This window comes from Peromyscus leucopus, chromosome 9, assembly GCF_004664715.2.
Source record: "Peromyscus leucopus breed LL Stock chromosome 9, UCI_PerLeu_2.1, whole genome shotgun sequence".
NCBI lineage: Eukaryota > Metazoa > Chordata > Mammalia > Rodentia > Cricetidae > Peromyscus > Peromyscus leucopus.
The window spans coordinates 82,695,528-82,719,438 of record NC_051070.1 but is presented as its reverse complement, the minus strand read 5'-3'; the positions used below and the strand labels follow the sequence as shown (position 1 = coordinate 82,719,438).

The window sequence follows — 23,911 nt, the reverse complement described above, 5'->3', positions numbered from 1 at the left end:
CACCTGAAAATGTAAAATGACATTCATGGTGGGTTTTTTTTTTTTGTCATATTTCTGTTGGACACTGCTCCTCTGGAATCTATTTTCTGCTGGACTTGTCCACTGAAATAGACTGTGTCGGTTATTACGTCTTCCAGAACTAGTTATCTACAGTAGGCATCATTTCCCCATGAAATTCTCTAGTCAGATACATTCAGGAGCCGTGGTAGGTTAGAGTTTCTTACAAGTTTCTTTATAGGAAGTCTTCCCAGGCCTTTAATGTGCAAATGCACTTCATAAATCACTAGTACACGTATTTCACTTAAAGCACAGGATTAAACAACTGCTTGTGATAAGTAAATGATGAAGTCAGTGTTCAAATCTAGGTGATCTGACTCCAAGGCTTCTCAGAGGAAATGAATAGTTTGAGATTTTAGTGAATTGTGCCATATTTGTAAACAAAGCCAAGACCCCAGTTAGTGGAATGTTCACTTTCATTTTGTCCTCTCTCTAATGGTGGGCATGGTTACAAAGTATATGGGGATCTGGAGCAACGGCTCAGAAGAGCACTTACTGTTCTTGCAGAGGACCTGAGTTTAGTTCCCAGCACCCATATCGGGGCTTCACAGTTGCCTGTAACTCAGGGTCCAGGAGGTCCGACACCCTGTGTGCACCACATGCACACCAACTCACACAGGCACAAGCACACACACACGTAAGTTTTCAAAAATAAGTATTTTTACTGGGGGCTGACAAGACGGCTCCGCATGTGAAAGAAAGCACCTGCTACGAAGACTGACAAGAGAGTTCACTTCCTGGGACTCTCCCAAGCTGGTCCCACTCCTCACATGCACGTACACACAGAATAATAAACAATTGTAAGCCAATGGCTTTATAGGAAATACGAACTATAAAGAGAAGACTGTTTTCTCTTCACAGGAAAGGAATAACAAAGCACGCTCTTAACCATCATCCCCTTCCAGAGCAACTGGATGACATTTCCTCTACCAATGACAGCCATGAAAAAGATACAAGTTCTCAAAGGTACTAATACAAAGCGTGCTTGCTTGCTTATTACTTGCTAGTGGCAAGGATCTGTTCATTAGGACCATGCCCATGCTAGTGAAACAAAACAAGAATTTTTATCTTTATGAGAGCCTCAGGCAGGAGGCTTGCTGGAGCTCAGGTTTGCAAAGCCAGCCTGTGTGTGTGTGTGTGTGTGTGTGTGTGTGTGTGTGTGTGTGTGTACATTTTCCCCCCTCAAGACTATTTAATTTTCATTCTGGAACAGCTGTTGGAAACAATATCACACTTACTTTCATAACTTTCCAGGAGTAGCAGCATGAGTTTTTTTAAATTCCGTATGTGTATGTGTGAGTTTGTACAAATGACTGCAGGTTCCAGCAGAGGCTAGAGGTCAGGCCCCCATGTGAACTGCCTAACCTGAGTGCTGTGAAGTACATGCGCTTAATGTCAGAGAGATCTCTCCAGCCTGACAGAAGTAATATGTAGTTGTTAAGTAATTAGATTCAAAAGGGATCAGATATGTGATTTTAATTCTAGTACAGCCATTTATTAGATTAACATTGGGCAGATGAGTTAATAGATAATGAAATGAAAATTAACAATCAGAAGTTGGTTCTTGGGAAACTAGTCAGTAAAACTGACAAATCTTTAGTTGTTTTGATCAAGAAAAAAAGACTGTCAACATCTCTTACATGGTCCTGTAAATATAAATCAGATAAAGTATGTAAACCTGCACACAATGTTGTTGTATATGAATCCTGAGTAAACAGTAACTGCAGTTACTAAGAAAGAGTTAAGAGGCCAGCTTCCAAGAGCTCTGAAGGACAGTGTTGTCATAGAAAAAATTGTGAAGTCAACATCTAGTTTCAGACCTGGAAATGAAACTGAGATTCGGTGAATTTTGCAGCAAGTTATTAGACCAGCAGCAGGTGGTTAGAGTAGCAGGGTTAAATGAGGTGGGTATCTGTGAATGTACTTGAGGAATTGCAGGGACTAAACAAGTTCAGACCTTCTGCTGCCATTCGGAAATGGCATCTCCAGTGGGTAGGAGTGCACATGACAGGTGGATCCAAGTCCATCACGAACTGACGAGCATTATTCAGCACAGCTGCCATCAATTTATAGAGATTAGGTAGGTTTTACTCAGAGCTTGAATTCCAAGTTCCTTTTTGCCTCTATAGATGTATTGTATACATGCTACCACCTGATAAGTTGCTGAGGAAACATGAGAATTTTCTTTTTTTCTCCTTTTCTCTCAAATTAACCATTTAGTGAGTCTGACATCACCCAAGAATCACCTTTTACCTCAACTGACACCGGGAATTCACGTTCTGCTTTTCCAAGCTATGCCGGCACAGGGATCTCTACAGAAGGCAGCTCTGACTTCTCTTGGGGATATGGTGTGAGTTGTCTGCTAATCATTCTGATGCAGTTTCCTTCACTCTTCGAACTGTGTGTGGTGTGTGTGTGTGTGTGTGTGTGTGTGTGGTGTGGTGGTATGTAAGAGTGTGCTTCCCTTGTACACATATGTGGAGGCCAGAGGTCAACCTTAGGTATTTTCCTTGATCACTTTTCACCTTATTTACTTGTTTATTTGAGACAAGGTATTTTTGTATGATTCTAGCTATCCTGGAACTTGGTATGTAGACCAGGCTGGCCTCAAACTCACAGAGATCCACCTGCCTCTACCTCCCCAGTGCTGGGATTAAAGCCATGTACCTCCATGCCCAACTATTTTATTTGTTGTTTTGAGACAAGGTCCCAGCTGGGCGGTGGTGGTGCACACCTTTAATCCCAGCACTCGGGAGGCAGAAGCATGTGATCTCTGTGAGTTCAAAGCCAGCCTGGTCTACAGAGTGGGTACCAAGACAGTCAGAGCTGTTACACAGAGAAACCCTGTCTCAAAAACAAAAACACAAATAGACAAGGTCCTACTAGGTAGCATTGGCTGGCCTGGAATATAGACCAGGCTGGCCTGAAACTGATTCAGACCTGCCTATTTCTCAGCCTCCTGAGTGCTGAGATTAAAAGCATGTGCCACTATGCATGGCTTATTTTTTTTCTTTTACAAATATGTATGCATGTATGCATGTTATGTGTGTGGCTGCTGGTACCATGGTCCATGTATGGAGGATTATAGGACAACTTTGTGAAGTTGTTTCTCTAATTCCATCTTTACATAGGTTCTGGGAACTGAACTCAGATCTAAGGCTTTGGAGACAAGCACCTTAATCTACTGAGCCATCTCTCCAGCCCCTACCATACTGATTATAAGCAATATAGTTAGCTGCTCTCTTTGAAGAGAAGCCTAATTGTTTAAACCTATTATTATTATCGTTAATCACTTCCCAATAGTTTTTCATGTATGTATATTTTCCTTGGCTATTATGTGTGTACATACTATTTTGTAGTCTGCTTTTGTCATTTGCCATTGTTAATGGTGATGACTAGTATTACCTCCACCTCTCTCAACTAGAATAGTATATATATATATATATATATATATATATATATATATATATATATATATATATATATATATATATATATATAATTCTAGTTCTTGGTGTTAACCTATCCTAATGAGAGCATCCCTGTATTTAATATTTGGGTTTTCAGGCTTTATTAGTTTCATCTAGGAATCTTTGAGCACATCTGTCTGCTGCTGTAGGTGTGGAGTGAGGCTCACATAGTCTGTCTATGAGGAGACTGACAAAGGGTGTAAGGTACTGACAAAGTACTCCAGCAGGACACTGAAACAGGCTGTTATAAAGGGAGTTGACTTGAGACGATAACATTAGCTGTGTAGTAGGTTGAGATTGAAGGACTGAAGAGGTAATCGTGTGAAGGAAGAGAAAAAGAACTCAGACGGATAAATGGCAGCCTATGCAAGAGCCCCAAAAGTGGGGCTGGCAAGGTGGCTCAGTGGTTAATGTCATCAAGACCAGAGTTTGGATCTCAACATCCATAAAACAAACGGAGTGTCCCCTCAAATGCCTGTAATCTCAGCTCTGGTGGGGGTGAAGACAGGAAGATGGCTGGCTTGCTGCCTTCCAGCCTAGCTGAGACTCCAGCCCCAGACTCAGGAGGAGACCCTGCACAGGCACAGAGTGATGGGAGAGGAAACGTACTGTGCTTGCCCTCCTGGCCTGTGGGCATGCAAGGCACACACACACATAAAGAAAGAGTCTTAAGAGTGCTGAGAGGAGAAGAAACTCATATTTCAAAGGTAGACGTTCTTGGGACTGCGGAAAGATGGGTGGGTAAGAGAGGTCCAAGATGGCGGCTCTGGGGGGGAGGAAAGAGAAATGACAGGGCAGAGGAGCAGGACTCAGTCAGTGGAGTCTTGCAGGTGGGGGGGTTGGGGATTAAACTTTACTCCTGGTGACTTAATCCGACACCTTGTCAGGAGGCTTCAGTGAGCTGCGTAAACAGTCCCCGCACCATGTTGTGATCAGTATCTCCAGGTTCTGAATTTGTGCACGTTTCCCATCCCTCGCTTTCCTCTTGGTGCTTAGTGTACAGTGAATTTTTAGAGTTCATTTTTTTTTTTAAGATTTATTTATTTATTATGTATACAGTGTTCTGTCTGCACATATCCCTGCAAGCCAGAAGAGGGCACCAGATCTCATTACAGATGGTTGTGAGCCACCATGTGGTTGCTGGGAATTGAACTCAGGACCTTTAGGAAGAACAAGCAGTGCTCTTAACCTCTGAGCCATCTCTCCAGCCCCTAGAGTTCATTTTTAAATTACTTTAAAAATGTATTTCTGGCCAGGTGTGGTGCATACCTTTAATTCCAGCACTCAGGAGGCAGAGGCAGGCAGATCTCTGTGAGTTCAAGGCCAGCCTGGTCTACAGAGTGAGATCCAGGACAGCCAGGACTGTTACACAGAGAAGCCCTGTCTGAAACAAAGAAGCAAACAAATGTATTTCTGTAAGTGGTCCTTATAAAAAGAAACAGAAACATCTGAGATGTGAAAAGCTCTCTAATTTAGCTTTCCTTTTATAGAAACACAGTGTCTCAGATGAACTCTTTAAAACAAAGCAAAATATGATTGTTTAATTTTTCAGTGCTGGAGATTAAAATATTCCCCCCCAACCCCACACTCATGTATGCGTGCGCGTGTATGTCTGTTTGTCTGTGTCTGTGTCTATGTTGGGGCAAAAATGTTATGGCAAGAGAATAGAGGTCAGAAGACAGCTTGTGTGGGACTGGGAAGATGGCTCGGTGGTTAAGAGTACTGGCTGCTCTTCCAGAGGACCCAGGTTCGATTCTCAGCACACACACACATGGCAGCTCACAACTGTCCGCAACTCCAGTTATGGGGGTCTGGCACCGGGGCTACACAGAAAAACACTGTCTTGAAAAACCAAAAACAAACAAATAAATAAATAAATTGGTCTTTACAAAAAAGAGAAGATGACAACTTGTAGATGTTCTCTCCTTTCACCTGTGGGTTCTGGGGCTTGGCAGCAAGTGCCTTTACCCACTGAGCCAACTTCCTGGCCTGAAATAAACAAATAAATAAATAGTTTATTATAGCTTTTTTTTTTTTTTTTGGTTTTTCAAGACAGGGTTTCTCTGTGTAGCTTTGCGCCTATCCTGGAACTCACTTGGTAGCCCAGGCTGGCCTTGAACTCACAGAGGTCCGCCTGGCTCTGCCTCCCGAGTGCTGGGATTAAAGGCATGTGCCACCATCGCCCGGCTATTATAGCATTATTAAGAACGGCTTAAAAATGAATAGAAAACTCAGTGTTACCCACTGGTGCTTATTCTCTAGAACACTGTACAGATTTTTTTTAAATTTAAACTTCGTTATAAAGAACTTGCCAAAAAAAGGCAGACACCCAAATTAATCCAACACAAAGTCTAGACATCTCAATGACTCAAGTGCATAAAAATGTATTTGATAGTGAAGGTATAAAATCAAATGTAAAGTGCCACAGGTTCAGAATAGCTAATCTGACTGTATAGAAGTTCACCAAAATACATTCTTAATAGCTCATCTAAATGTTTGGGGGGCGGTGTTTGTTTCTAGGAACTTGACCAAAATGCCACTGAGAAGGTCCAGGCAATGTTCACGGCCATCGACGAGCTCCTGTATGAGCAGAAGCTGAGTGTGCACACACACAGTCTGCAGAAGGAGTGCCAGCAGTGGGCGTCCAGCTTTCCTCACCTCAGGTACCAGGCAGGCCGCAGTGTCGGCTGGGGGCCTCTCACATCTTGAACTCGGAACCCTAGGAGCTTTGGAGTTTTCTAATTTTTTGAGATAGGGTCTCACTATGAAACCCTGGCTGGCCAGAACTCACTATGTAGACCAGACTGGCCTTGACTCACAGAGATCCACCTACCCGTCTCCAGAGTGCTGGGATTTAAAGGTTTACCTGGCCTGAACACAGGTTTTTTATGTTTTTTTCTTTCTTTCTTTTAATGTACATGACTGTGATGAAATTATCTAAAGCCATGTTGTGTAAAGCCTCAGCCGAAAGAAAACTCAAGTTCATAGAAGTTTTTGGACTTATCCTAATCACCAACATGCCAACATATCATTCTAACTAAACAAACTTTTTTTTTGTTTTTTGAGACCAGGCCTCATATGTAGAACAGGCTGGTCTTGAACTCATTTGTCTGCTGCCTCTGCCTCCTTGGTGCGTGTGCCAGCACACCCAGCTAGCAGTAAAGCCTTCTTAAATGTGCCTATGTATGTGTGAGACAAGGGTTCAGATAGCACAGGTCGGCCTTGAACTTCCTTTTTTTAAAAAAATATTTTTTCTTAGCTGGGCGTGGTGGCGCATGCCTTCAATCCCAGCACTCAGAGGCAGAGGCAGGTGGATCTCTGGAAGTTTGAGGCCAGCCTGGTCTACAGAGTGAGTTCCAGGATAGCCAGAGCTACTTAGTGAGTCCTTGTCTCAAAAAAAAAAAAAAAAAAAAAAAAAAAAAAAAAAAAGTTTTTCCTTATATGTTATGAGTGTTTTGCCTACATGTATTTATATGTACTGCACATATGCCTGGTGCCCATGGAGGCCAGAGCTCCTGGAACTAGAGTTACAAACAGTTGTGAACTGCTGTGTAGATGTTGGAAACTGAACCTGGTCCTCTTGCAAGAGCAGAAAGTGCGTTTCACCCCTGAGCCCTCTCTCCAGCCCCAGGCATTGAACTTTGCATGTGAGCTGACAGTCTTGAACTTCTGATCCTTCCTACCCTTCACCTCCAAGGGCCTGGGATTGCAGACGTGAGCCATCACGTCCCAAGCCAGGTAAAATATCTATATCAGTAACTGGCTTCTGAATCTCAGTGCATTCCAGAAAACCTTTGTTTTAAACAAAATGGTCAGAAAATGTTTTGTTTATACCATTGTCTTCAAGTAATTCTCATGTACTTGAAAGGACACACATACTGTTCCCTGAGAAACTACAATAGTACCACTACTGCATGTATTTAAATTTCTGTTTAAATTATTAAGAATATGATTGATAAAAAAGAAAGTATTTAAATATTACATTGGCTATTATAAAAATCCCCATAAGTATACATATCAATTAAAATATTTTAGTGGTGAAAAAAAAAAAGAATATGATTCATGGGTTAGAGGTAGCTCAGCAATTAAGAGCACTGGCTGCTTGACTCGGGTTCAATTTCCAGCACCCACGTGGCAGCTCACAACTGTCTGTAACTCCTGTTCCAGGGGATCCAACACCCTTACATAGGCATACATGCAGACAAAACACCAGTGCACATTAAATAAATAATTTTAAAGGAAAGAACATGACTCATAGTTCTCACTAATTTCTCTAGGCCTTCATCCTCTCATGGGGTTGGGGAGGAGAGTGTGCAGCATGTGCTGGCGATTGAACCCAGATGCTTGCAGTCTAGACGAGTATTCTACCACTGAGCTACATCCCTAACTTTCCTTGGACTTTTCTTTAAACTGGGCGATAACTCTGTCTTTTCTATATCAGTTCTATTAAAGGGAAATATAGCTGAGTAAGAACTCACATTTCCTCTCGGAAGTCATTCTCAATCAATATCTGACTGAATCTGTAGGATGTCTATGTAGATCCATCAGATTCGTTGCTGTAGTGCTCAGATTTTGCATGCATGTCAAGTGAAGGTTCTTCACTGTGTCTGTTCTTTGGAAGGATTCTAGGTCGGCAGATAGTCACTCCGAGTGAAGGCTATGGACTGTACCCCAGATCGCCTTCTGCTGTGTCAGCTTCTCATGAAGCAGCCTTGTCTCAAGAGAGAGAGTCTACCATGTAAGTGTTTCTGATGTCAGACTTCAGTCTCCTCGTGCTCGGTGATGTTTCCTCTGGGGGATGATGGCACAGAAGAGCAAAACCTAGGTCCTCAGACGTGTGTGCTGGGGCTGCTGTTTGCCACTTTTTGTTCTATCAGGAAAGTGTCCTAAATAAAAGTGTTTTAGTTTAACATACCAGGTTGCCATAAAATAAGGTTTATCAACCACTAAGATTCTCTACAAAAATCCTATCAATTTGCCACATTGCATTTAAAAAAAAAAACTTCTGGTAGATTCCCATCGCCTTTAAGATAAAATACAGAATTATAAGCATTAAAAAAAAAAGAAACTTCTGGTAGATTCCCATTGCCTTGAAGATAAAATACAGAATTATAAGCTGGCCCTGCCTGCAGCTCTGTTTTTATCTGTCACTCTTCTTGTCTCTCGTTCAGCTGTCCTCCCATGTCAGCTGTCTTTCATTCTGTAAATGCTCTAGATGGGGCTGGTCCACTTTCTGTTCTGGATGTGTTCTGGGACTGGAAGGAAGCCACACATAAGCACTCAGCCACCATTTGTGTGTCTGACTGACACCTAGCACGGTGCCTGTGATACCATTTACAGTCTTCAACTTCCTAATCTAAACAAGGGCGTAACACACTTACAAAGTACACAAAATAGACTAAGCTATGGTCGTCCAGGGAGTTAAAGTATTAGAAGATGGTGTCAGGCTACAGAAGCACAGTCCATTAAAGAACATGAAAAGTTGAGTTTGCAGAGATAATTCTTCTACTTAGGGTAATTTAAGGGCTGTGTCTAGGCAAGGTTTCACTTTGTAGCCCTGACTGACCTGGAACTCACTGTGTAGACCAAGATATCCTCAAACTCAAACTCACAGAGATCTCCCTGTCTGCCTCCTAAGTGCTGGAACTAAAGGCATGTGCCACTATGTTTATCTTAAATACATATTTCTTTCTTTTTTTATTTATTTATTATGTATATAGTATTCTGTCTGCACATATTCCTGCAGGCCAGAAGAGGGCACCAGATCTCATTACAGATGGTTATGCGTCACCATGTGGTTGCTGAGAATTGAACTCAGGACCTCTGGAAGAACAAGCAGTGCTCTTAACCTCTGAGCCAACTCTCCAGCCCCTTAAATACACATTTCAACAGATACTTTTGGGAGCATGCTATTGGGAAGCTAGATTCCACCTCCTGGTTAACGAAGTCAGCCACTGCCATGGTTTACACAAAACAACAACCGTATAGTGAAACACAGGAGGTGCTTCCAGGACACGGGTTTGCCGTGAGTTCTAGGATATAATGTCATAGGCAAAAGCAAAAAATGGCCAAATTTCTGTGTACAAATAATCAAAGGAAGGGAAGAATATATACAGTAGTATAAAGTGTTCACACATCATCTGTCTAATCGGGGTTAGTATCCAGAAGTTAAGGAATTTCTACAATTCAAAAATAAGAAACAGCCTTACTGAAAATGGACAGAAGAGATGGTGTGAATAGATGGTTTCTCTAAAGGCCTGTGAATGGCTGTGAGGTGTATGAAAATATGCTCAGCGTTAGCATCAGAAGAGAAATGCAAATCAGAGCCAGGCAGTATCACCTAGCATGACCAAGGTACTGAGTGTAATCCCCCAGCACTTGAGGGGAAAAAAGGACTCAGAATAGTTCAGGAAAGTATTGGCAGGACAAAGGGGCTGTTCCGAGAGTTAAGTTACTCGCCGTGTGAGAGCTCTGTGTTAATGTGTCGTTAATACTGCTTTCTCTTCCCTCTCCTAGATTTGGTATAAGGGGAAAGAAGTTACATTTTTCATCTTCTTATGCTCATAAAGCATCTCCCACCAGTAAACCCTCTGGCTTGTCTGCTGTGGAAGGGGAAGAGGTGGACTGTATAATCTTTTCTGAAGGAATAATCGAGGAGTACCTAGCTTTCGACCACACGGATATGTGAGTACTGTCTTTGAAGATTCTTACTCTGTGTTGTGTATCAGCATCTGCTTTCTTGACTGTGCTATGGTATCACCTGGAAGCATGTTTGTACACTGAGATCTGTTTCCCGTAGCTCCAGCATGCAGAGCTCATGTCCTTTTGCTTCCGCACACCAGGCTTCCCTCTGTAGCTTCCTTCTTCACTTGTGTTTTGCCTTTTCCTGAGATCAGAGATTTTTCTTCTTCTTCTTTTTTTTTTTTTTTTGTTTTTTTGTTTTTTTGTTTTTTTGTTTTTCGAGACAGGGTTTCTCTGTGTAGCTTTGGAGCCTGTCCTGGATCTCACTCTGTAGACCAGGCTGGCCTCAAACTCACAGAAATCCACCTACCTCTGCCTCCTGAGTGCTGGGATTAAAGGCAGGTGCCAATACCTCCTGGCTCGAGATCAGAGATTTTTAAGTGACTAATTTTCTCTACATGATTTGATTTTTTTATTGTTTTACAAATTATCACCAGTGGAAACTGAAACTTCAAAGAGTAGTTGAAGAGATGTGAAACATTGTTTATTTAAAATAAACTTTCTTGCTTTATTTTTGTTATTGTTGTTTTAAGACAGGGTCTCACTTTGTAGCCTTGACTGCCCTTGAACTTATAGAAACTGCCTGCCTCTGCTTCCCACATGCTAGGATTTAAGGTGTGTGCCACCATGCCCATCTAATTCTTTTTTACATTTTTTTTTTTAAGATTTTATTTATTTATTATGTATACAGTGTTCTGCCTGCACACCAGCAGAGGGCACCAGATCTCATTACAGATGGTTGTGAGCCACCATGTGGTTGCTGGGAATTGAACTCAGGACCTCGGGAAGAGCAGTCAGTGCTCTTAACCTCTGAGCCATCTCTCCAGCCCTCTAATTCTTATTTTAAAAGGATACATATAGTTTATACAATTAATAATGTGCATTTATGTCCACTTATATTCTGACAGCAGTCATATAACAGGTATTACCTATACAAGGAATAGGTGAGAACCAGAGAGCTTAAGTAATTTATCTGAGGTAAAGTTAAATCCAAACCTTATTCATCTGATTCTAAATCAGTAATCTCATCATATTGCATGCTACCTCTTTGAAGTGTAAACTGTTTTTCTAAGTCTTTAAAAGTTCTAGAATTAATTATGGGGGATATAGCTCAGTTGGTAGAATGTCTTCCCAACAAGCACAAAACTCTGGCTTCAGTCCCCAGCACTGCATAAACTGGGGGTGGTGGCTCCTGCCTGTAACCCCAGCATTCAGGAGTGGTGAGGAGAATCAGAGGGGCCATCCTCAGCTACAGAGAAAGCTTAAGGCAGCCTGGGTAATGTGAAAGCCTGTCTCAAAAATAACTAACTAGGGCTCCGGAGCTAGCTCTGTGGGCAGAGTGCTTGTGAGACAGACACTCCTGACAAGTTGAGTTCACATCTCTGGAACCCACGTGGCTAACTGCATGTTAGCGCAGATGCTGCCAGTCCAGAACTGGCACAGGAGTTGAGGGGCAGAGACGAGAGACTCCAGAAGCTGCTGGGCCAGTTAGCATGGCATACCTGCCAGTGGACAAGAGAAAGCCCGTCTCAACCAAGGTGGAAGGAATGACTGACACCCAAGGTTGACCTCTGACCTCTGCATGTGGCCCATAGCATGCACACACCCACCCTCACACTCACACACACACACAAAACTAATTAATGGGGAGTGTGCCCTTGTTTTAAAAAGAAGAAAAGTTCTAGAACCAGTAGTCATCACAGCACACTGGAGGTCCCAGTACCGTGTGGCTGTGTGGCTGGAGCTGGTTATTGTGTCATGTGATTCCAGACTTCTTCTTGTTGTGGTGTTCCTCCTGCCACGTCCATTCTTGTGTCCACTCGTGTGCACACAGCCTGCCCTGAAGGCAGCAGACAGACAGACTGCTGTATCAAACACACCGAGCTAGCTCCGTGGTGGAAGGAATTTGGAGGAGGTGCCTTTTGATTTTCTAGAGACTCTTTCCCTAGGCTTTGTCATCTACTTCTTCTGGCTTTTTTCTCAAGTCAGAAGTCCTCCCCTTTGGTCCTTCTTCTTAAGTTATGAAGGATGAAGTTGACTGAACTAACTTAAAATGTGATACAAATGGCTGATGTGTGGTCCTAGGACACCTTCCCCTTTTTCCGATAAGAGTAAACCCAAGTGAATTTCCAGGGAGTATGGGCAAGATTTCAAAAGGCAGCCATATTAGAGATACTACCAAAATACCTTCTTGTAAAGTGACACACACAGTAGTTGGGCCTTTAGGATGTTCCTAACTAAAGCTGGGTCTACAGGACAGGCCTGTAGTCACAGTTATTCAGGAGGCTGAGGCAAGAGAGTCACAAGTTCAAAGCCAGCCTGGGCTACAAAGTGAAGATCAGGCCAGCGTATACAACCTGGTGAGACATTGTTTCGAAATAAAAAGTTAAAAGCAGAGCTGTAACTCAGTGGTAGAGCACTTGCCCAGCATGCAGAAGATCCTTCATGGGCGGAAACTCCAATACCACAGAAAAGAAATGCTCCTAACTGAAAATATTGAAGGTCATAATATAAGTGAAAATGCCCTCAGGAAATGTGTATGTGATAACTTAAGCAAATGACTTTTGTACAAGTAGAAAAACTAGGAAAAAATAACATTCCTAACTTATTCTTTCTAGAAAAAGTCAAATTAAATTTCATATATAAAACTTTGCACATGACAGATCAAATTGTGTAGGCTTAGAAAGCAGATGTGGAAGACTTTTTTTTTTTTAAAGGGTTGTTTTAGTTTGTGTTTTCTGAGACAAGGGCTCACTAGATAGCCCGACCTGGCCTGGAACTTGACACTCGGACAGCACTGGCCTCAATCCTAACTCTGCCTTCAAGATTCTGCTGGAACTAAAGGCATGTGCCACCACTCTAGGCCTCAAAAGCATTTTTAACCTAATACAAAATCTACGAATCATATAAGGAGTTTTAAATGATGATGTTAGATGGCATTTCTGCGTAGGAAAAAGAAACAGTCAAAAAGCTAGGCAAAAATATGTGTGCTACATTCATAGAATGAATTTGTTTAATGCATACATCAATGAGGAAAAGACGAAGGACTAAACAGGAAAAGGACATAAACAGAAAGTTCTTATGAGCAGAACAAACATTTTAAATTCAACTGTGTTTCCATTAGAGATAAAATTTCCACCCATAATGAGATGCTGTGATCTCCATCAGGATGAGAGGACCTCAAGGGAATACATGAAAGGCATCTTCTTCACTGTTGACCATAGAGCCGCTTGAGAGGGTGGTGGACCTTATCTTTCAAGTTGCAAAGCAGATGCCCTTTACCTCACTAATTGTATTTACAGGAATCTATTCTACAGATGTAATCACCCATGAGACGAAACACTGTTCAACAATTACAGTACCTACCATAGTCAAAAGCCTGGCTAGTTGGGTACATGGGTGCAGCTGCTGGAATTCTCCAACTGTTCTCTAAGAGACAGGCTGCTCTGTACTGATAGAACAGTTCCAAATGCACTGGTAAATAAAGAATGAGGTACAGTGTAACACGTAATGTGATTAGTTCTCTGGAACAGTATAGAGTATTTGTTTCTGGTGATGGGGACCAGGAATCAGAGATGTAGGAGACATCCTTTCACTATGAGCCCTTCTATACAGTTTGAGTTTTTCACCAAATGATGGCACATGCCTACAGTCCCAGCATTTGGGGGGTAGGAGCAAGTGTGATCACAACAAATTGAAAACCAGCCTGGTCTACATAGTGAGTTCTAGCCAGTCAGGGCTACACAGCAAGACCCTACCTCAAAAATAACATTTCAAAATTAAATAAAGTAAATACAGTTCAGCACAATCGTTCTGATCCTCTTAGCCTGCTATAATGCCAAGCTAATTCTTCCTCAGGTAGCTGCCCTGCATGACCTCTTTTCTGCCTGTTTTGGTCTGGGGACCCTGCTGCCTGAGGACAGTCTTACTGTAGGAACCTGGAATATTTCTTCCATTCCTCAGCCACTTCCTGAACTTGCTTTGTCCTACTTTATAATAGTCTATGGGAGTGGTTCTCAACTTCCCCAATACAGTTTAAACTTCCCTTTAATACAGTTTCTCATGTTGTGGTGACCCCAACCATAAAATTATTTTGTTGTGCCAGGCAATGGTGGTACATACCTTTAATCCCAGCACTCAGGAGCCAGAGGCAGGAGGATATCTGTGATTCCAAGCCAATCTGGCCTACAGAGTAAGTTCCAGGACAGCCAGAACTACACAGAGAAACCCTGTCTTAAAAAAACACAAAACAACAAGAAAGTTATCTTGTTACTACTTCATAACTAAATTTGCTACTGTTATGAATCGTAATATAAATATCTGATATGGGGCTGGAGCCACAGGTTGAGAACTGCTGGTCTATGGTAAATGCACACAGTGTCAGCTAGCCTCCCCTCCCCCAGCCCCAGGCTGTTGATAGTTCCCTTAGAGAAGCAGATAGGTTGGCTCCCTGGGAATTCCTGCTTATAGGCATAGAGTCTCCATTAGAACCCCAGAGGACTTCCGCTCTATTTCAGTCCCCACCTTCCTTTTGTGGGGCACTAAGACAGGGTGCGGTTAAAAGAAGGAATCCAGTCTCTTCTACTGAGAACTCCTTTCCTTCCCAAGGCATCTTCAGGTGCTCCATTTGCTGGGTGCGGAGGAGGGTGGAGCGGGCGCACCATGCACACTTGTGAGTGTAAAGGAAATGGTGGGGCTCCGGGAAGAATAATCGTGAAATCTTTCCCTCTTGCTTCTATTCCAGGGAAGAGGGATTTCATGGAAACAAGTCAGAAGCAGCTACAGAGAAACAGAAATTAGGGTACCCTCCCATTGCTCCATTTTACTGCATGAAAGAGGATGTCCTTGCTTATGTTTTTGACAACGTGTGGAGCAAGGTTGTGGGCTGTATGGAGCAGTTGACACGTAGTCACTGGGAGGGATTTGCTTCTGGTAAGGATCCTAATGAAACCAATGTGAAAAATAATTATTTATGATTTACAAATCCCAGTCAGTCTTTTTGTGTGTGACTGTGGTGCTGGCCAAACCCAGGACCCTGTGTGTGCTAGGCAGACACCACCACCAGGTTACAAGACAGCCCTTTTTTATTTTTAATTTTGAGACAGGGTCTCACTGAATTACTCAGACAGACCTTGAACTTGTGATCCTCTTGCTTCAGCCTCTCAAGCTGCTGGTATTACAGGCCTGTGCTACCAGGTCTGACTCTAAGAAGTCAAGGCTAAATGCTTTATTAGTATAGTTCCTGGGTATGAGAGATAGCAGGAACCAATGTTTTTCTATCTTCCCACACATCACAACACTTCTGACACCAAATGTGTAGGAGTATTCCCACACATACTTAATAGATTCTGCCATGGAGTCTCACACGCCATCTGAGTGTGCTATGCTTGAATTCTTACACTACCTGGAAGATAGCTTTATATCCCACAAGGGCTCAGTTCCACAGCCTATTCCACCTCATACCTCACATGACACTTGGAAGTCTCAGGTGGTGACCTGTACTTCTATCCCAAAATTAGAATTCATGGGACTCTTCCTTAGGTTTGATTAATTTGCTAAAATGGTGCACAGGACTCAGGGAACGACTTAGGCTTGCTGGCTTAGGAAGATTACTACAAAGGATGTGGATGAACAGCCCAACAAGAGACGCATAGGACAGTGTAGGAGGAGGGAAGGGCTTAGCCACACCGCCCTCCAAGTACCTGAGTAGTTGGGAAGGTCTTCTGAAGAAGACGTTTGTTTGGGTTTTCATAAAGTCCTCCTTGTGTAAGCAGGACTGATGAAGTAATGGGCCATCGATGATGAACTCAAGCCTCAGCTCCTCTCTTCACAAAAGTCAAGAGTATGGCTAAAACTTCAGACATGGTCACACTGTTGGTTCCTCCTGGCAGTTACTGCTCCTCCTCACACCCATCCTGAAATTATTCAGACTCTCCCAACCACCAGCCATCTTCTCAGAAAGACACTGCTGCTTTGAAGATTCCAAGAGTTTTAGGAGCTGTGTGCCAGAAACTAGGTAGATACCAAATATGCTTTGTATATTATATCCAAGTGAGTCTGATTAATGGTGGCGTTTCAGAGAGAAACTAGCAGAGAACTTAGTAAATATCTGAGAATAGATGGGGCAGTAATGAGGCCTCATCTGTGGTCATCAGATAGAGCTTGTACTTTCTCCTCCAACATATCTGTGAGAAAAACCATGTAAGTGGCATGTGCTTCTTAGACTGTCACAGTGAAGAGTAACTAACACAGAGATACTTCACATCAAGTGTACAATTTGGTAAGTCCTATTCTATGTACATACCATGAAGCTTTCACTACAGTCATTACAGTGAACATCCATCACTCCCAATAATTGGTACCCTTTATAAACCCTCCCTTCTGTTATTATGTGTTGCATCTATTACCAAAAGATGATTCTGCTGAAAGAAGCCAGACAGAGTGTGTGGTGGTTTGAATGAAAATGGCCCCATAGGCTCATAGGGAGTGGCATTATTTGAAAGGATTAGGACATGTGGCCTTGTTGGAGTAGGTATAGACTTGTTAGAGGAAATATGTCATTGGGGGTGTGCTTTGAAGTTTCAAATGCTCAAGCCAGGCACAGGGTTACACTCTCTTCCTGTTGCCTACTGATGCCAATGTAGAAGTCTTAGCTACCTCTCCAACACCATGTCTGCCTGCACACTGCCATGTTTCCCACCATGACAATAATGGACTAAACCTCTGAACCTGTAAGCCAGCCCCAATTAAATGTTTTCCTTTATAAGAGTTGTCATGGTTATGATGTCTCTTCACAGCAATGAAACCCTAACTAAGACAGAAGTTGGTACCAGAGACTGGGGTATTGCTGTGAAAGGCCTGGCCATGCTTTTGTTTTGAGGAATATGGACTTGGGGACTTTGGATTAGGAAAGCAGATGAGTGCTTTCAGTGGGGCTTAGTGGGCCTCCCAGTAGGAGCATGGAGGACAGTGGTGCTGAGGGTGGTTTGAACTGTGGAGGCCTGGCTCAAGAGGGTTCAGAGGAGGAGAATACTAACATGTGGCCTAGAGATCATTCGTGTAACATTTTGGTGAAGAATGTATGTGGCTGCTTTCTTTAAAAAAAAAAAAAAAGTGCCTGAGACTAAATTGAAGAGTTGTGGATTAAGAGCTTTGGCAGAGGAGATTCCCAGACAGCCTAGTATTGACTGTGTTCATGTGGTTATTAGGGACCTCCTTATGCAGATCAGTAATGAAAAGGAGCAAGCTGAGCAAGGAAAAATACAATATATACAGTTTGAGGAGAAAAGGAGCTCCAGGAAGTATAAACAGATTAAAGAAAAGCCTGATGCTAAGTGGAATAAAGGGAGTGGTGACCTCAGAGCAAGACCCCACCCAGCTAAGCTTCCAGTTTGTGAAAAGGAATTAAAGAAAACCCCAGCACTTGGGAGGCAGAGCAGGTCGACCTCTGAGTTCTAGGCGAGCCTGGTTAAAGGATACCATCAACTACAGAAAGCTAGTAAAAATGTATTTGAATGAAGAGACCATATTCTAGTCCCAGCAAGCAGGAGAACTTGACAGCTTAGGCTGCATGGTTCTGGCCTTAGAGTCAAGAAGCAACTAAGGAAAGCTGCTGAGGCCAGGCATGTGTCAGGGGTGTCCCTGAATGGAGGCTTAGGCCATTGCATGAAGCTGTGAAAGTGAAGCCTAGATTACCTTGGAGATCCCAAGATGTTATAGATGCCAAGCCATAGGAGAGCTGCTAATAGGGAGTGAAACCAGTCCAAGAGAAAGAAGTGTGTTACAGTCAAAAAGCTGAAAGGAGTTGGAGATCTGAAGAGGACTTTGACATCAGACATGGAAATTCGGAGTTTGCCCAGCTGGTTTTCGGTCTTGCTTTGGTCCAGTATTTCCTCACTATGCTCCCTTTCCTTCCTTTTGGAATGGTGATGGATATCCTGTGCCATTGTAGGCTGGAAGTATGTGATCTCCTTTTTCTTTTTGACTTTACAGGTGTTATAGTAAGAGATGACCATGAGTATCAGAGACTTTGAACTAAGAATATGTGGAGACTGTGATAGACTGAATGGGAACTTTTGAAGTGGGACTGAATGTAGTTTTGTATTATGATATGGCTACAGGCCTAAGGGGGCCAGGGAGTGGAATGTAGTGGTTTGAATGAAAATGAACCCCATAGGCTCATTATTTAAAAGGATTAGAACACGTGGCCTTGTTGGAGTAGGTGTAGCCTTGTTAGAAGTGTGTCACTGGGTGGGGTTTGAGATTTCAAAAGCTCAAGCCAGGCCCAGTGTCACACTTTCTTCCTGACACCTGCTGACACAGATAGAGGTCTCAGCTACCTCTCCAGCACCAGGCCTGCCTAACACTGTCATGTTTCCCACTATGACAATAATGACTAAACCTCTGAACCTGTAAGGCAGCCCCAATTAAGTGTTTTCTTTGTAAGAGTTGCTGTGATCATTGTGTCTGTTCACAGCAGTAGAACACTTGAGACAGAGTACACCATCTCACTCCATTTACACAGCCATCCACTCAAACTGCAGTGACAGACAGCAGGTCACTCACTGTGTCGGCTCTTCCATCTCAGCATAATGATTTTAGATTTATCCATCTCCCTTGTGTGTCTCATTCCTTTCATTCCTGGACATTAGTTCATGAAACCACATTTTATCAATTTACCTACTGATGGACATTTGAATTGCTTCCCACTTGAGCTATTAACAAACACTAATGTACAAGAATTTAGGGGTATGTATTTCCATTTCTCTAGGCAAATTCTTAATATTAGAAGGACTGGGTTGTATGGGTTATATGATTAGATATATAAAGATTTTGTTATAAATTATATGTTTTTTTTTGTTGTTGTTTTTGTTTGTTTGGTTTTTCGAGACAGGGTTTCTCTGTGTAGCTTTGGTGCCTGTCCTGGATCTCGCTCTCTAGACCAGGCTGGCCTCGAACTCACAGAGATCCACCTGCCTCTGCCTCCCAAGTGCCGGGATTAATGGCATGTGCCACTGCCACCCAGTGTGTTTTTCTTTATCACTCGAATTATTCTAGACCTTACAGCTTTAAATAATACATACTGTTGTCTCACACATTTGTGAGTCAGAAGGCCTGGGACAGCTTAGCATGTCGTTTGTTTAGGGTCTCACAAGACCAAGGTCAAGGTATTGGCCAATGCTGGGTTTTTATATGGAGGCTAAGCTAGGACAAGGTCCAGTTCTCCTGTGTGTTCCAGAAGTCGATGGGTCCTTGTGACTGTGGTTTTCATGGCAGCTTTATTTTTCAAAGTTAGCCAGTCTAAAACAGTGAAAGAGCAGTTCATGTCTAATAGCATCAGATGACTGAACTAGACTGAAGTGGGCTGGAGAGACTGCTCAGCCGTTACAAACAGTGGCTCCTCTTCCAGTGAGGACCTAGGTTCGATTCCCAGCACTCACCCGGCAGCTGACAACCCTCTATAACTACAGTTCAGGGGATCTGACACCCTCTTTTAGACTCCACAGGCACTGCATGCACATTATGCATGGACACAAAAGAATAAATAAATAATAGCTTCATGTTTCTAATTACCCTTTTATACTGCCAGTTTCCTATTTTACTAAAAATGTTTAGAGATAAAATGAATTGAAAAACACCATATGAAATTACAGAAGACCAAGACCTGAAGAAACAGGAAAGAGCCTGTGTTTGTGGATTGGAAGACCTACTGTTAAGATGGCAGCACCTCCAAGTAGATCTATAGGTTCAGTGCAGTCCCTATCAAAATTCCAACTGCCCGAGCTAGAGATGTGATCACAGATGTGGTAGAGTGCTTGACCTTTCTATGCAAAGTCTACAAGAGAGAAAAAAGACCGAATGAAGTCAGCTGCATGTCTTGTAGAAATGGGCCAGCAGATCCTGGAAGTCACCTGCAGGGCCTCAACAGCAAAAGCAAGAGTGAAAATGAAGAAAGCTAGAGAACTAACTTCCTGATGTTAAAACCCTAAAACACTGCCTTCTCCAGACTAGCAGAGGACAGATACATCAGCATAGTAAAAACGACGGTTCCAAAAACAAGAACAAACCACAACAGTTTCCATAGGGCAGCCACGATCAGTCAGGTGAATCTTTCCAATAAATACAGCTAGAATCAACTCAGACGCAGATGAAATAGGCCAGTGAGATGGCTCAGTGGCTAAGGGCGCTTGCCCATCAGATCCAACAACCTGAGTCAGTCGGTGGACCCGATACAGAAAGAGGAACGAAAGTCTAACAAGTTGTCCTCTGAGTTCCATAGCACGCAGTGGCGTATGTACAGCCGCACACATGCCAATAAGTGATGAATATAAACATTTTAAATAAAAAACTTATTCTCAAAAATGAATCACAAACTAAATTTGAGTGAAAACTAAGAAAATCTCAGAAGGAAGTGTATAATAAATGCATTAGGACATCAAAAGTGTTCATAACAGAAAAAAGTAAGTTGGGTTTCATCAAAATTAAAAAGTTTGAAAAAAAATTAAAAAGTAGGTGCATCAAGAGACATTCTCAGGATTGTGAAAGACCACACATAGAACAAAATAATTATAATCATATACCAGAGGAGATAAAGAACTACAACTTAAAAAAGAAAGGCCATACAACCCAATTTTTAAAACTGAACAAATGCCTTTAACAGATATTTCTTCAAAAACCATCTATAAATGGTCAAAAGTCACATGAAAAGATGGTGTACATCAATTAATCATTAGGGGAATTCATTCAGATTTAAATAGATGTTTTTGCTAAAATGTAGTGAATCCTTTTTTTTTGTGTGTGTGTGTGTGTATGTGTTTTGTTTTGTGTTTGGTTTTTCAAGACGGTTTCTCTGAGTAACAGCCCTAGCTGTCCTGGAACTTGCTTTGTAGAGCAGGCTGGCTTCAAATTCACAGAGATCCACCTGCCTCTGCCTCCCGGGTGCTGGGATTGAAGGCATGCCCCTGCACACCGGCGTGAATCCTGTTTTTGAAGGCAAACAAATGGGGGAAGTTTGCAGAAACTGGAGCCCTCATGAATTGCTGGTGCAAATGTAAGTTGTACAGCCATTGTGGAAAGTTCCTAAAATATTAAACACAAAATTACCTTGTGACCCAGAAACTCCTCTACAAAGTATATTACCAAGAAAACTGAAAACAGTTCACACAAGAACTGCTTGCATAATAGTAGTATCAGAAATAGACCCCAAATGGCAACTCAAGTGTCCATCAGCTAATGAAATAAACACAATTTTGATATATGCATGTGTTATGAACTAAATTGTGTGCCCTCTAAAATTCCTATGTTGAAGCTATAATCCTGGATGTGCTTTTGGGGCATTTAGGGAGTACTTAAGCTTATATGTGGCCGGGGGTAGCAGCACTCTGAATCAGTAGGTTCCTTGTAAGAAGATGAAGAAACACCAGAGATCTTTATCTTTCTACACATACACAGAGAAGAGGCCGAATGAGAACATAGCAAAGCAGGTGGCCATCTACAAGCCAGAAAAAGAAGCCTTATGAGAGCCCAGCCCTGAAGGCATCTTGATTTTGGACCCCAGAACTGTGAGAATATAAGTGTCTATTGTGTACACTACCCAGACTGTTATTTTGTTAAAGCAGCCCTGACACACTAATACACCATACAGTAGAATACTATTCATCATAAAAAGGAATTACATACTGAACCATTATTACAACATGGATGAACCTTGAAAATATACCAAATGAAAGGAGACAGACATAGAAGGCCACTTACAGTATTAATGTACTGTTTAATTCATATAAAGTACCCCAAGCAAACAAAACCACAGACACAAAGTCATTTAATAGTTGCCAGAGGAGTGAGGAAGGGGCTTGGAGTGATAAGAATTTTCTGAAATGACACTGTGGTGAAGATAGTACAACCCTGAGCACACTTTAAAACTGGCATACACTTTAAAGTGGTTTATGAATCTTTGTTTTTTTTTTTTTTTTTTTTTTTTTTTTTTTTTTTTTTTTGGTTTTTCAAGACAGGGTTTCTCTGTGTAGCTTTGCACCTTTTCCTGGAACTCACTTGGTAGCCCAGGCTGGCCTCGAACTCACAAAGATCCGCCTGCCTCTGCTTCCCGAGTGCTGGGATTAAAGGCGTGCGCCACCACCGCCTGGCCTGGTTTATGAATCTTACCTCATGACAAAAACTTGTAAACAAACAAAAAAAACTTCTAGTCTGGGGCTGGGGAGGTAGCTCAGTGGTTAAGAGCATTTACTGCCCTTGCAAAAATTTCAGGTCCCAGTAACCACATTGTGGTTGGTTGAAAATCTTCTGTAACTAGTTCCCGGGGATCTGATGCCCTCTGCTGGCCTCCACGAGTACTGCATGCATGTGGTGCACATACATTCATGTAGGCAAACACTCAAACACATAAAATAAGAAATTACTAAAATCCTATAAACATTCTTCGTACACAGATCTTCTAGGTATTCTTTTTGTGTTTAAATTTTTCTCTATTCTTTCAACAGTTTACCTCCCAGTACATTAAAGATGTTGTCTGTGCTCCTCTCCTTTGTGTTACTTTTAACAAGAAGCCTGATGTCATCTTATATATACATGTTTTTCTCTTCTGGCCTGGAACCATCTGTCTAGACAAGGCTGACTTCCAACTTACAGAGATCTACCTGTCTCTGTCTCCCTGGACCCGGGATTAAGGCACACATCACCACACCCAGCCTCCAGCTACTTGTAATATTTTCTCCTTATTGCTGGTTTAAAGCAATTGATGGTGTGCTTTGATGCAGTTTTCTTCCTGTTTCTTCTGGGTGGAGGTGACTGGATTTCCTCTATCTGTCGACACAGGAAACTTCCTTTGGAGTTTTCAGCCATGCTTTCCCTTTACATGCATTTGTTTCTCATTGTCTATCAGAACTCTGGTTATTCATTGAGTCTGTCCAATCCCAGAGCCCTCAGATAACTTGGGCTTTAAAAACCTTTTTCTTAAATTCTCCTCTCTGAAAAGTTCACACCACCCTGGGTATGTGTACAACTGTACTTTTCTTATGTCTGGCTGTCTATAATAGCCTCTGTCTCTTTCCTCTCTCCTTAGTATCCATGCTTAAATCTATATTAATAAAGTTATTATTTTTAATAAACTACAACCTTGCTTCAGATTTCTTTTTTCCTCTTTATTTTAGTATGGATAATTTATGTTGTTGTGCCTTCATATTAATCAATCTCTTCTGTGATGTTAAGTATACTACTAAGTTTATTCACTATATTTTTCATCTCAGCCATTGTGAACTCAAAGTATTATCTGTATGACCTTTATACTTCCTTGCTCCCATTTAGTGTTGTGAAAAAGTAGAGTAATGATGGGTATTTAATCATACGCCTGTAATGCCAACACTCTAGGCTGAGGTAGAAGGAGTCTAAGTTCAAGACCAACCTGGGCTACATAGTGAGATCCTAACCAGTAGAATAACTTGGAACCCGTTCCTGACTTTGGCTTTGCTTACTTTGTCCTATTCATTGTTAGTTGCACTTTCCTGTCCTGTATCTCTGAGGTTTTGATCTTGGAAACCAACTTAGGTAATTGCAAAGCACGTCTTGTTAGTTTATATCTTCAGGATTTACTCTTTTATTACCAGTATCCGTTGTCTTGAAAGCCAATG

The 23,911-nt window shown here is 42.1% G+C and overlaps 1 protein-coding gene across 7 annotated transcripts in view; it reads left to right on the top strand.

Moving 5' to 3' along the window:
- Positions 1 to 23,911, top strand: part of Fam149b1 (family with sequence similarity 149 member B1) — a 41,331-nt gene that overhangs the window by 3,965 nt on the left and 13,455 nt on the right. For 5 of the 7 annotated variants that reach the window (XM_028879700.2, XM_028879696.2, XM_037208629.1 and 2 more), the window contains exons 2-7: positions 919 to 1,023; positions 2,278 to 2,407; positions 6,048 to 6,190; positions 8,149 to 8,265; positions 10,044 to 10,211; positions 15,013 to 15,200. In XM_028879700.2, the coding sequence (XP_028735533.1) occupies positions 919 to 1,023; positions 2,278 to 2,407; positions 6,048 to 6,190; positions 8,149 to 8,265; positions 10,044 to 10,211; positions 15,013 to 15,200 (851 nt within the window). Of the gene's footprint in view, positions 1 to 918; positions 1,024 to 2,277; positions 2,408 to 6,047; positions 6,191 to 8,148; positions 8,266 to 10,043; positions 10,212 to 15,012; positions 15,201 to 23,911 lie in introns of those variants that run through there. The other 2 variants (XM_028879697.2, XM_028879701.2) reach the window with 1 other exon arrangement.